Source organism: Gavialis gangeticus, unplaced genomic scaffold (assembly GCF_001723915.1).
Source record: "Gavialis gangeticus isolate Ggan-Ray unplaced genomic scaffold, GavGan_comp1, whole genome shotgun sequence".
Lineage (NCBI taxonomy): Eukaryota > Metazoa > Chordata > Crocodylia > Gavialidae > Gavialis > Gavialis gangeticus.
In genome coordinates this window covers 70,896,975-70,911,575 of record NW_017729032.1, presented here as the reverse complement: position 1 = coordinate 70,911,575, position 14,601 = coordinate 70,896,975, and the positions used below count along the sequence as shown (strand labels likewise).

At 39.4% G+C, this 14,601-nt stretch overlaps 1 protein-coding gene across 7 annotated transcripts in view; it reads left to right on the top strand.

The window, feature by feature from the left end:
• AKAP11 (A-kinase anchoring protein 11) overlaps positions 1-12,542 on the top strand; it is a 57,596-nt gene extending 45,054 nt beyond the window's left edge. For 6 of the 7 annotated variants that reach the window (XM_019524321.1, XM_019524323.1, XM_019524320.1 and 3 more), the window contains 2 exons: positions 1,252-1,412; positions 11,233-12,542. In XM_019524321.1, the coding sequence (XP_019379866.1) occupies positions 1,252-1,412; positions 11,233-11,379 (308 nt within the window). In that variant the 3' untranslated portion in view covers positions 11,380-12,542. Of the gene's footprint in view, positions 1-1,251; positions 1,413-1,677; positions 2,695-11,232 lie in introns of those variants that run through there. The other variant, XM_019524322.1, reaches the window with a different exon arrangement.
• The last annotated feature ends 2,059 nt before the right edge of the window (positions 12,543-14,601 follow it).

Below are 14,601 nucleotides of genomic sequence, written 5' to 3'. Positions count from 1 at the left end.
GGGGGGGGGGGGGGGGGGGGGGGGGGGGGGGGGGAAGGGTGGTGTCATGCTCCACCGACAAAGTGGCTGCTGGGCGCTGTGTTTTGCCTGTGAAATCAGTGGGCTGCTGCCTCAATTTAGGTATGTCCCTAAGCATAGGAAACCAAAAATCATGGAATTATTGTGCAAGTCGATCCCTTTCAATCCAGTAAATGTTATGGATTTTCTGAAATAGTTCTTTTTCTTCTATGGCTTATCAGGCTCTGGGACATAAGCCAAATTCTCTTTGGTTCTTTGTCAGATGCATACCTACATTCACTCTTTGTTCCATTGGCCCCGAAAGCTTGGTGCAAATTACAGTCAGTTATATTACATAAAAGTATATGAATGTTTCATGGACGAGTTGCTAGATAGATGTATACTTTAATGCAGATATTTAATACAAATAACTGTATATAAAAAAAACAAAGAACTTATGTCATACTTGAAGAATGGGGATCTCTACTGGAAAGCAGTAATTCCTAAAAAGACTGACTTGATTAATCACGGATAACTAAACTTTCTCTTCGTGTTGCCATGGCAAAAAGAGCTAGCATATTTGGATGCATTGGTATCAGTCAAAAGGTGACATTGCCTCTGGTTCTGGCGTTAGTATAACCATTGCTTGACATACTTTGCCCACTTCTCATATCTGTTCTTTAGAAAGAATATTGAAAATCAGCAGCTAGTATGATCTGAGGTCTGGAAATGCATGCCTTAGAGAAATGAAAGTGGCTTAACCTAATTACCATTTTAAATAAAAGATTAGGAGGGTGCTTGATCATAGTCTTCAACCTGAACAGGCAGAAGTTATATGAGCAGAGTTATTTCATGAAACAAAGTTATAACAACAGCTAGTGGTTGGAAATTGAAGTTAATAAATTTCACACTAAAAATAAAATGTAAAGTTTTAAATAGGGCTAATTACTCTGGGATTTAGCAAGGGATGTAGTAAGTTCTCCATCACTTGGAATCTTTAAATTCAGATTAAAGATCCTTCTGTTCAGATATGCTTCAGTTCAGCCACAAGCTATTTAGCTATTGGTGCCCTTTTCCCTTGACCTGTATAGAAAGATGGAAGATTTCAGAACAGTGTATTTTCTAATTCCCAAAGTGTTTCTTATAATGACTAATGTTCATATTGTGTAATTTTCTCAAATATTGAGTGAGCTACAATAATTCTTTTGAAAAAGTTAGGAATCCATTGTTTTACATTTTAATTTTTAATATTAGGTTTGGAGGATGTAGGAAAGACATTGCTAATAGTGAACATTGACATGGAACCAAGTATGGTGGACCCCCAGCTCAGAATGACACTTCAGTGGCTGGCAGCTTCTGAAGCAGGGGTCGCTGAACTTCATTTTCATGATACTGCTATGAAGGAGCTCATGTTTGTGAGTATAAAGCTATAAAGTGTGATTAAATTTATTCTGATGTTTAACAGGTATTTCTGCTGTTTGCTTTATATATTAATGGTAAAGTATGTGGTATTGAGCAATGTTACTTCATCATTATTATAACCCTACAGAAAATAAAACAAAACAGTCTCTTAGTTTCTGTATGTAATGTAAAAATAATGGCATTAATGCTATGTGCCTAGCTGTTCTAAACCCAGTTATCCATATATTTTAATGACTTTTTCACATGCTATTTTCTTAGGCTGTATCAAAGAAGCTGACACCTTTCAGTGAAGAAACTGTTTTTTAAGTTTTACTCTTCACAGTTAACAGTAAATTAACCATTATAATAACCAATATCTTGGTGTCACAAGTAAACTTGCATTGGAGTTATTCACCTGATAAGTTTAACTAGTTAATTCAGGGGTTCTCAAACTTCAGGATTCCACGACCCTGAGTGCTGGATGGCGGCGGTGGGGAATGGGGAGCTCACACACAGCAGCTGCCTCCATGTGCTGCTTCTCCAGGCCACCGCACATACCCCCTGGAAAGTTTGCAGCCCCCTTTTAAGTTGCTTCTGACCCCCCGGGGGGTCACAACCCACAGTTTGAGAACCCCTAAGCTAATGTAATACTTCTACATGTTTTACTACGCTAGTACATGAAGTTTGCTGTAAAAAAAAAAAAAAAAAAAAAAAAAGTTTAACTTGTAATTAAACTTGATATTTATGTGTCTTTTAATTCCAGATAAAATTACAGACAGTAGTATTAAGGAAATAGATTGAATAGGAAATAGTAATAATGAAATAAATTATTCTGACCTAAACCGTTTTTTAATTCTGTGTTTGTACATTATGTATTATGTAGTGACAAAGAAGGAAAAAAAATTGGAAAGAGCCTAAGCAGCTTTAGGTGATTTTAATGTCTTTTTTGTGTTGTGCTAAATTATTGTAATGGAGACTGTTCTGGAGATCCTTCCACTGTGGACAGGTGTTATGAATCCATGGAGAGGCAGGCATGGGCTGGGGTTTTGTAGGGTGTTGTGCATAGATATGTCCTGTATTAGATTTATTACGGTAGTGTTTCACCTGTGTTCACAGACAATGTTAGGCTATATTGAGTCTTACCATTTTTATTTATAAGAACCCTGATACTTGATGTGAATGTAGGTTTGTAGTTTATAATCAGACTAGTATTAGCTAGTCAAGTAATTGCTGATTTGTCATCTGACAGACGGGGCATGTGCAGTTGCAGCGGCACAAACTTGTGCCAGAGATTTGTGCCTTGGCATGTGTGCCTGAACATACACTTTGGTGTGGGGCAAGCTGTGCCACTTGAGGCAAATTGACCCTGCCCAGCTCCTTCCAGATCTGGAGCCAGGGGGAGCTAGAGGCTAGCCCCAGCAGTGTAAAAACCTGTGTTGCCCCCAGCAGTATAAAAATCTGCCCTGGCAAGCAGCTCAGGGCTACTTTGCCCTCAAGAGCTTCTGAGTCCTGGCTAGTTGGTATTTGGGGACACTAGCTCCTTGTGCCAGCTGGACTACTGAAACAGCCCTAACCTAGAATGGCTCTTGCCACCCTCTACCCACTTCAGTAGTCTGGCAGTGGGGGCTGCTGCTTGAATGGGGCCTGCTGCCATTTGCAACAGCATCTGCCCCCTTGAACCTGTGGGCCATGGCTGCAAAACTGCCAGACCCAGGTAGAGACCACATGGCTGCCTGGGCTGTGGTATGGGCACTGCAGCAGAGCCTCTGGGCCAGCTGCTAGTGGGATGTAGCTGCACAGCTGGCCTTTGGGCGGCACTGCTGTTGTCTTCTGGTGTCTCGTCTCTGCCATCTGGGCAGCTATCGCCCAGAAGATGTGCTCGTTGCTGTGCCCCACTTTGAACTGTTGAAGCGAGTCCTCCTGGCCCCAGATAGCCAGGATGTCAGCCACTTCATCTGCCCTCCAGCTGGGTCCCCAATATTGGCCCTGGGCAGGCTTCTCTGCATGGGCCCTGTCACTTGCCCTGGTAACATGTTATTCCATGATTAAAATGAAATGCAACTATATATAGATAGATTAGTTGGGCAATGTTTCATTGATATATTTAGAATTTTAAAGCAGTTTGGAAGCCTACCAGTGCCTCTATCATCATAATAAAATGAATTCTAAATATCTATACACTTTGGTGTTTGCTTTTGGTTTTTTTATTACAGAAAAATCAGAGCTGCCCCTGCTCCCTTCTGTCACTAGAATGTGGGTTGCTAAGCAGCACTGATCTGCTGGCACCCTATCCCTACCCTTGCCCCTCACCCTCAACCCACAGCCCCGCCAGTGCCCTTCACTCCTGACCTGCACCCCCTGCCTGCTGCAACTCTGTCCCAGCACCAGGACATGAGTCAAACTGCAGCTCTCCCACTGGCTGCTTTGTGGCTCTGAGCAGTGCCAGCCCTTATTGTTCTGCTTCCTGTGCCTGTGCCCAGGCCCCAGCAGTCCCTGTGCCATTTCTGGGAAGCCCTGGACTGGGGCTCAGGGACTGAGTTGGGCAAGCCCTTTCCCTTCCAGGCCAGCCTCCCCCTACACAGGCTCCTCTAGGAGGCAGGGGGGCTCTTACCCTAGCTTTGGTGGGCTCTCCTACACAGAGCTCTCCCCAATGCCTGACCCGTCTGTCTGTCTGTCTGTCTGTCTGTCTGTTGCACATACATCCCTTCTGCCACCTCCCTGCCTCCCCCCAGCCCATCACCCCCCCCCCCCCAAGTGGTTCCTGGGACCAGGAGCCACCCCAGGCTGGGGCCACATCCCAGCACTGGTGTGGGCATGTGGCAGGGCTGCAGTGTGGTAGTTGCTCCTGTTTCTGTGGCTCCCGCCAGCAGGTCCTGTCCCATCTGGTGGGTGGGCATGCATGGTGTGAGCTTTGGGTGGGCTGTGGGGCTTGGGGGAGAAGGGGTGTGAGTGGTTTGTGGGGGGAGGCTTGTGCAGAGGTTTTGGGGGTGTGGGGTCTGTGGGTGGATTGTAGGGAGAGTTTGTGGGTGGGAATGTGAGTGGAGGGTTTGTGTGAGTGGTTTAGCTGTGTGGGGCTTGCTGGTGGACTGTGGCGGGGAGTTGTGGGTGTGGAAGGACTGTCTTGGGGTGGAGGGACTGCTTGAGCAGGGTGGGTCCCCTGCCCACCCCCTGCCCACCCCCTGCACAGCACACAGCTCCCCCACAGCATCAGCAGTGGCTGTCAGGATGCTCGTGGCTGTTGATAGAGACCCCTGGCGGCACAGCACCGCCTCAGACCTGGCACCGGCACGTGGTGCTGGCCCAACCTTTTGGGCAAAATCGGGCTGCTCTTGTATCATCTGCAGCTCCTGGCACTGCACGCAGGGGCCACGTGCCCTCAAGCTGGGTTGGGTCCTGCCTCCATGTGCCCCATGCGCCATCGGGCCAGGCCGACCTGGTGCTGTTTGACGGTGTGCACCAGCAGTTGGGCCAGTGCCATGTGTAGCTACCAGGTCTGAGGTGGTGCCGCACAGCCAGGGGTCTCTGCCAACAGCGGGCCAAGAACACTGCAATGGCGGCTGCTGCTGCTGCTGGGGGTGGGGTGGGGGGGGGGGATGTGCGCTGTGTGGGGAGTGGGTGGGGGACCCACCCCTCCTGAGCAGTTCCTTCTAGCCTCACAGTCCCATTCCTACCCCCCACACCATGTCCCTGTTTACTGGGGACAGAGCTGGGGTCCAAGCTGCTGCTGCAGCCTTGTCTTGCTCCTATTTGCCCCAGCACACTGAGGCAGCATGCTGAAGCAGCAGGGGTATGGGGCAGCCATATGGGTGCCACTGTCGCCTTGAAGGACCCAGCCTCCAGTTGCCTCTGGGTATGCTTCAGGAGTGCGCCTTGCGCTGCCTTTTTCCAGCATGTTTTTTATATTGGGATTTCCTGGTATCAAATTTAGACTCCTCACTGCAAACATGCAGTGTGGGGAACATTCTTTAATTCCTAGTGTGCCTCTTGCAGTGTTTCAAACTGCTTTGAGATGCCGCAACAGGCACATGCTCACTTGTCTGGACACGGCCACAGAGGCATCTCGCATCTCAGAGAAGCTGCCTGGCTAGAAGGAAGGTAATCTTTAAAAATCTGTTTGTGAGATGACTGTAAATCTCACCTAAGAGGTTGTCATGCAAGTGAGAGACTCTCTTGAATATATGATAACTAAGGATATTAATAGTCTATATGTTTTGAAAGGAAGTAAGTACGTAGATATAATTGTAAACTAGAAACACCTGATCATTAGCTGGCAAAACCTCTTCTGCCAGAGCTGCAGCATGGAGAGAGGTGGTGTCGCAATAAAAATTAAAACTTTGCATCCCTGCATTCAGAAAAAATAGTAAAATCATTCCTCTTCCTGAATAAAACAGCAGATTATAATTTAAAATCTATTTGCATAACCTTTCTAAAAAATCTGCTACTGCTGACCACCACCTTTGGGATATAGTGCTTTTTATCAAGTTTGGGAAGTGCAACTACAATCTTAAATTACTGTGCTAAAAAGATGCTGATTAAAAAGAAGCATGGGTGTTTTTGTTTCTAGGTGGTAAGGCTAGTAAGAAGGATGGCTTGCCATGTGTTCCAGTTTAGATCTTGCCATATAAGAAAGAAGTTAATTGCCTTTTAAGATTTTGCTAAGATGAATGTTAATGGCAACATAGTTTGTGAGAGGGTACATATTACCTGAGAAAGCATAAGCCTCTTTTTAGTTTCTAGGAGAAATATGAGAGAGTGAGTCGTTGAGTATTCTGGAATTTTAAAACAGTCAAAGCAGTTCTGTATTTCAGAATATGCAAGTTGGGGAAAGAACAGATTTTCTAAAGTTTTAGTGGGATAAATCTATATGTACCAATTCAAAGGAGTCCAGAACACAGTAGAATTATTCCTGGGTAGATTGGCGAATGTTTGTTTTGTGTTAGTGTCTTAATTTAAAAAGTAAAAAGTCATTGACTTATCCATGTGATCACACAGTCTAAAAAGCATTAAAATATGAACTGACTGATGAGATGAAACGGGATATTGTGTATTGATTAAGCTTTTCTGGTATGTTGTTTTGGATTGGGTGGAAATACTGCTTTTCTTCCTTTTTGAACTGCGAAAGGTAAAAAGATGTCGTGTATGTATAGTAACATGTTGAGTAAAATCAAATGAAGTAGAAAACGGAAGTCAGATACAGGGAAGAGAGAGAAAAGCAATGCAGACCATCTGTCATAAATTTGCAACCTTTTTCCTGTACCTTGTGTGGTTTATACTTAATCATCAAACCACAGCTATAATAATTATGTCATCAGGCTCAGGAACTCCCCATTTTCCTGTGGCCTGAAACTAGGTAGCATAATTTTCAGAGTATTCTGTTGCAGTTTGAATAATATGGTATAGAACAGAAAGTACTCAAGAGATATTTCTGTTTATAGATTTTGTAATCTGTGAACTAGGATTGAAAATTATCACCAGAGTAAAATTTTGGAGAATCAACAGTTTTTGCAAACTCTTAAGAATTTGCTTATTTTGAATTGGATGATTGAAGATTGAAATAACAGAAATGAAATGGTCTTTACTACTACCAAGTGCAAAGTCTAACAAGATCAAAGTCATAACACAATTTGTAGCAAAAACTGAAATCTAAATATGACAAAGGAGAAAAACCTGGTGTGTGACCAGTAAAATGTGGCTATGCAAAAGGCAAATACAAATCTTGGGTGTATCAGGTGCGCTAATAGCAGTAGTGATAGTGTGAATGTCACTGTACACTGATAAAGCATCATGGATTTTATTTACAGTTCTGTTGTCTCATGTTGCAGAAAGTGAATTCAGACCAGAACTGGTTTAGAGAAATTCCTCAAGGATGATCAGGAGAACCTGTCTTAGAGGAGAGTAAGAGAACTGAGCTTGCTTAGCTTCGTACACTACAAGTTTAGTATATTATAATAGTTCTAAAAATACATCAGGAGGAGGGAGATGAGATATTTAAACATAAGGGTAATGTTGACACTAGAATAAGTGGGTGCAAACTGGCTGCAAATAAATTCAGATAGGAAATGAGAGTGTGTCTAATTGGTATACAAGTCAGGTTCTGGAATTGACCCCATTACTCTTACTGGAAGACTTGATTCACTCCTGTAGTAACTCCATTGGTTTCAGTGAAGTTAAAAACCATCTAATTTACAAAATGTTACAAGTCACTTGCACGTAAGTTACCTAATTTGTAGGCCTGTCAAGGAACCAGGCCTCACCCCATAGATACTGTATAAACAAAATAAACAGTTGCTAGTCACTCAAAGAGTTTGTTTTGAATAATGTGGGTTTTTTCTTTCAAAAAATTACTTAAAAATACATTTTTGAAATGTACATTGCACTTAGTCCTACTAAGAAAGAAAGAAAGTTTGTTTTTACAAACTGTTATTTAGGGGATTGATATTGTGGGCAGACAAACCAGAATTTTCAAAAACGAGTTAATGAAATTATGCTTCCAAATCATTATTCAGGCGTTTAAGTTTTTTGATCTTGAAAAGCACTCTCCCACTGGCTGTAATTTGAATCCTGGTATATAAAATGAAATATCTATGAAGTAACAGCCACATATATTGGAATTGAAGCCAGTATATTGGAATTGAAAATTCTTGTCATCAAGAGGACAGAACAACTCCATTATGAAGCCTGATTGAATGGATATGAATGGTTGGAGAAAAAGAATATTAATTAAAAAAATTACATTAGGTCTTAATCTGAACTAGTTTTAGAAATTATTAGTCCACAAGAGATGCACCATCTTAACCTAATGCTAGTTCATCTAGTGAAGACCAGACACACAAGTCGAAGTTCTCATCACTGAACAAAATTATCAAAGACATTGCTTACACTTGAATGGGAAAGGCCTTTAGGCCTGGTAGGACACTAAACCCATGTCTTGTCATAGCTCTAATGAAATGCTTGAAGTTAACATGATTGACTCTTCCTGTTCACGCACACTTATACAACTATTATATATTCCCTTTTCCGTAAACTCAATTAATAATCTGTTGTCTTGCTACTGATTTTTTCAAATGCAGAAACAAGCATGAGATGTCTGAAGAAGACAGGATTTTTAAAAAATAGCGTAGCTGGAGTTATGAGCAGCAATAAAGCAATGTAAATAGTTCTTAAAAGATGACAGGTATTTTATAAGAGAAAATTAATTATAGCTGCTGACTCAAAGGAGCAGAACTGAGCCAACTAGCTACTGTAGGCGTCTTGGCTTCCATCCGGCCATTTAAAACATTTAAGTTTCTATTTGAGTAAATTCAAATATTAGTCTTCTGGCAGTAGGAAATGGACTAGTCTGATGAAGAAAATATGGGATTGGTCTTTGAACCCTGAACTGACATGAGACCACAAGAGCCAGATGCCATGGTTGCACATCTTTGTATGATTATATTTTGACTTTTTCTACTTTCTGATTTACAGAAATTGACAAGAGTTTAGAATATATTTAATTTAAGCAGTAAAAAATATTTGAGTTAAAGGACATCAGCCAAACATATTTAGATTAAGAGAAATAAGCATCCTTATTTCTCGAATCTTTATGAAATGTTTATATATTGTTTTAAACCTGGGTTTGTTTATATCTGATGCCTGGATGATTTGTATAGCTCAGTCTGTTTACTGATATATGTTCGTGGGTGTTTCTGCTTGTGCGCACATAATGCATGCATTTTTTGCTGAAAAGTAGCCTAGTATTAGGTTGTCACATAACTGTGCAGTTATTTCAAGAATAAAATTGTGTGCAGTTAAATCTGCAGATGTCACCCAAGCCTAAGACCCTTTGGAGGACAGTATTAGAGTTCAAAATGATCATGATTTTAAATCAAATGCAAAATAAAAATTAAACAATGATTGGTTAGGTTATAGTACTGCAGGAAAGGAGGATGGGAGGGTTATAGTGGACTGTACAGTGAATATGAGTGTACAGTGCATTTTGCAAAAAAAAGAAAAAGCATCTTTGGATATATTAATAGGTTGTTACATGGAAGCACAGGGAGCGATGACAGTACAGTTCCACACTGGTAGGATCGCAGCTGGAGAATTGTGTCCAGTTTTGGGCATCACAAATGAAAGAGTCCAAAGGAAAGAAACAAAAAATATTATGGAGCTAGAAAACATGACCTAAAAGTACAATTGAAAGAGCTATTGTTATTTACTTTCGAGAAAATAAGACTGAGGAAGATCTGATAAGTCATCAGATAAAAATGGGATTGTAAAAAAGAGGACTGTAGTTATTTGTTTGCTGTCCACAGGGAACAGAGCAAGAAATAATAATGGGCTTAAATAGCAGGAAGGGAAATTTTAATTTGGTTAAGAAGAACTTTTTAACAGTGAAGACAGTTAAGCACTGGAACAGATTACCTAGTTAGGCTGTGCAGTCATTGTCATTGTAAGGTTTGAAGTTCAGGTTAGACAAACATTTGACTGAGTTTAAACAGAGAAGTTTCTGAACTAAACAGGGGAGGGGCTTGAACTAGTTGACCACCTGACGTCCCTTCTGGCATTCTTCCATAAGAGAAGTAATACTGTTACTGTTTATCTGTACATACTCTGTATGTAGTCGTACATGTAAATTGCTATCTTACATAGCAAGTAGCCCCATCACTGCCTTACTTCAGGTTGTACTCCGTTCTGACTGAAAACAGTGAAACCATCCTCCAGCATGCTAGTGTTTATTTTCAAAAGTACTTTCAAAAGGGTGACATGCTTTACAGAGATATCCTGCAGAGTTTTTAATAGAAATAGAATTGAATACAATAACTCTGGCAATGTTATAGTATTAAATAGAAAGGTACATCCCAGCAGGAGAAAATCTGTAGCATAGGATATAATAAGACTATAGAAGTGATAAAGTTCTTTTGGTTTTAAGAATAATTTCTATAGAACCTTATTGGTTTTGTTTCTTTTGAAATTCTGTAGAAATGTTACATAGTAGAATTCACTGACTTCAGTGCATTAAAGAGTGTTCTCCCTGTTTAAATGTGTTTCCTCTTAATCCAAACTTAGAATATTTGTTGGGTAGGGGATTCAAGCTGGAATCAACAGCCTTCAGTTCTCAAGCAAGTATGGATGTGCTAAATGGGCAGAAAACAATTGGCATAATGATGGAATAGACTCAAAAGGTGCAAAACTGAAAGGTTCTTATACTCGGTGATAATAGTATGAATTTTAACTGTCTTAGGGTACTGATGGGCCTCTACTGTATATAACTCAGAGTAGTAGATGAGGAAATTTCCTTGCTGTGACCTACTAAGGGAAAAAGTTGCTGCCAACCACACTAACTTCTGCTTGCAAGTGGAGGTTTAACTAATACTTTTTTTAAGAAACTGAAATTTTCTAACTATGGAGTTCAGCATTTCCGTTGAGGGTAGAGTAGTGCATATACTAACCAAACCACACTATACATATATTGTGTAAGGAAAATCCACATCCTTCTATTAAGTCTGATTTTTTTTGTCTATTACATGTATATTTTTGGGGTAGTGGCAAATGTATTAATATTGCATTCAGAATTTCCTGTTTCCTACAGCTTTGAACCACAGAATACATAGCTGTGGGACTATATCACTTGAAAATTGTCACTCCCCAGAGAAGAAATTTTTATGGAAGCTGGCTAAAGGAAAAATGCATGATCATTGAGGAAGTTTTGTTTTTATAACTGTGGATTAATATTTAACTCTTCACAGCTGGTCTTCTAATATGACCTGATGTTTCACAGAGAATTTTTATAAATGTCAGTCAGTCAAACCATTTACTTCTTTAAGCTAATAAACTTTTTTTTCCCCCCTTTAGCTTTCAAAAAGACTCCGTGAAAGAGATTGGAAGGTGGGAGATCTTTTGCAGGCAGTGCTGAAATACTGTGAAATGATGGAGAAGGCTTCTGATGGAGAGAGAGGTTTCAATAAACCTTTGTTTGGTTGGCTTCGGGAAAATGTCTGAAAAATCCAAAGATTCACTATTCTTCACTTTGTTCCTCTTTTAAAAGGAGAGGAGAACCCAGATATTTAGTTTAAAATTTAGCTGATGAATGTTCCGTTAGTAGTCAGCATTTTAAGAGGCTTTTTGGGGTGAAAGTCAATATAGCTGTGCTGTAAGTGCTTTGTGACACCATGTATCCAGTATGTTTATCCAGTGCATATCTTCATAATCTGTATCAGTATTTTTCATCCATGCACTCTTGTATTACTGCTATGTTCAGATGATTGAATTATTATTTGAAGAAAAATCTGGTCTATGACAGTAGTTGACAAATGACAGTCTAAAATGGGAGTTAGAGGATCCCTCCTATATCAACACCTTATTAATCGCATGATTTTAAGTTTGAATGGCTAAAAAATACCCCACAAAACCAAACTTTTTATTTCTGACCATTTTAAGGACATTTTTTGTTTTGAAGAATCATCTTATGCTTCCCTCTTAACAATAGCAAAAAAATTGAATGTTTTCCTCATGCAGTGTTGCCATTTTTTGACCATTCTCTCTCATTCTCCATAAAATTCTTTTTATTCAGGAGATCATTTTGTGCCACAATGAGCACTTTAAAATCATAAAATTAATTAAAACATATGGAGGAAAGTTGCTACAAATTTAGTTGTCATTTCTTTCTTAAGTAGCTTGATTGTTTTAAAAGAAGCCTTTTAATCAAATCTTTTGTCAGATGGAACTCATAGGTTACTTATCAGTGCTGTCATCATGTCCTGCACTTGGTTTTTGTCCCTGTGTCTTTAGATATCAAGTGGTTTGGAAGTATTGTTAGTTTTTTGTTTTGTTCTACAGATCCTTTTGTGTGCGTAAGGGAAGCAGGGAGCCCTGAATGTGAGGTTGTCACCTTAATGACATCACTGCAAAAGAATCATGGGGGCTCATTTGTTTTGCTGGGATATAAATATTGAAATAGTCTTCTCACTAATACTGTAGATAGTAGTGGTGTTTATATCCCCAAACTTGGGACCAGAACCTGAGAGGTTGAATGCTTCTGTAGAAATTGCATTTACAGAGCCATTCTCAGGATTTTAGCCCTAGGGTGCTGACAGCCATGGAAAAACAGAACAAAACAAAACAGCACTTTACTGGAAAAGGTATTGCATCAGTTTGACCCGGCTCCCCAGCATCTGTATAGTTCATGCACTTCAGCAGGGTTTTTTGGCATTTTTACCTAATAGATCATTCAGTCAGCCAGAAATAAACGCCAGAAAGCTCTAGTGAAGCACACAAGGTATGCAGATGCTGGGGAGCCAGGTCAAACTGACGTGATTCCTCTTGCGCTGTGCTCGGTGTGGTGGCATAACATGGTGAAAGTAAAGCACTGGGTTTTTGTTTATTTGTTTCTACGTCTGTAAGCACCCCTAGTTCAAGAGATTCTCAGTATACAGCAGCGAGTCCAGTTGCTTTCTCCTTGTAGTGCCATTGTGCCTTAAAGGAGCATTCCAGTACTCATTAGGGCATTCTTCTTAAAGGATCTTCTTGTGCGTATATAGTAATGTGGATTTTAAAAGGAAACATACACACCTGCCTTGAGACAGGGTAAAGACATTGGTCTTTTAAAAACAAACAAACAAATTGAAAGGTTATTTATTTTTTATGGAAGATCTGTTTTCAAGATAAGTGTATATAATGTAGATCTGTCACCACTTCAAAATTCCACAGTTCCTTAAGTATGGTCAAATATTATTACCTCATCTTAATATTATGTTCCTGTATTACCTCATTAATTGAAAGATTCCATAATGTCTTGTTGCAATTTTTTTTAAAAATTGAGACAATTTTTGATTTTATATGGGTCAAGTAGTCCTGTTGATTTAATAGTTAACACTAGGAGGTAGGAACTCGTCGTTTCTAAACCTAGTTTTGCTACTGATTCTGTGTGGTCTATAGAAAACTGCTTAACTGATTCCATCTTTAAAATGGGACTAAAGTGATGAGTCATTTTTGTACAGTGTTTCAAAACTAAATAGCTAAGGGGGTTCCCCACCCCGATATATCTTTAGGGCAATTTTTTTTTTTTTTAAGAACACACTCTTTCTACCTAGTCCTAATTTGAAACTCTGCACTGTTTGTGATCTCCTGTTTCCCAGAGCAATCAGTAAAATGATCACAAACAACAATTTGATTTAAGTGAAAAATAAGTAACAGAAACAAGTGGTTCTTAAAAACAAGATCCGGCTAAATCCTTTTTTGATTGGAGCCCCTAAAACCATATTCACGTTAATAACATTTCAAGGGTTGAACATAGTGGTAGAATTCTGGTACAGGGTTTACATGTCTCCATCTGAATCTCAGATTAAGAGATTTACAAAAATAGTGTACATTTACAAAGCAGAATGTAAATATACAGAATTATCTGTTTAATAGAAGACTTTCAAAAATGTCCATGCAGGCTCAACTATTTTTAACACACTTGTAGCATATGATGGATTATTAAAAAGTTGGTTAACAGATTATTCCGTTTTTATAAAGTTCTTTCCTACAAAAAATAGCAAGATGTGCAAACTCTGATATGTATAAAGGTCTAAACAGTAGTTAAGCAGGGATTCAAGTCAATTTATACTCAAGTGATAGTTTTTTAATTTTTACATAGAATTCTATTTGGAGACTCTAGGTGAAAGAACATCTCTGATGTAGTTCCATTAAATGGCATTATATTAGAGACTAATTTTATCTATTTTTTTCTCTCAGTAATATAGCATAGTTTCCAAATCCTACATGTAAAGACTGTTTTTCTTGAAAAATATTTCATTTTTAAGTAAAATTTGTAGTTATTTTATAAATGGACTTTCAACTTATTTTCTTCAGGCATTGGCATCTGGCTTCAAGACTGTTTTGAGTTACCTGTTAGATATTAATCATAAAATACAAATTACTGATTTACTTAATGATATATATCTTTAATATGATATATCTATTAAATTTAGTGGGGATCCTTATCCTTATTAAATCTCAGTGACATATTCTGTTACTGAAGAAATTTCTGTTCTGTGCTGAATTGAATCTGTACTTACTCCACTAACAAATTGATTTAATCCATTCCCTCTTGAATGCAAGTGTGGAAATGCAAATTCACTGTGAATAACAGTAAGTGAAATTTTGATCTAAGTTAGAATAAATCTGGATTTTAGGCAAGTAAAAGCAGGATTTTTTTTTGTTAGGCGTAGTGTGCGCGCG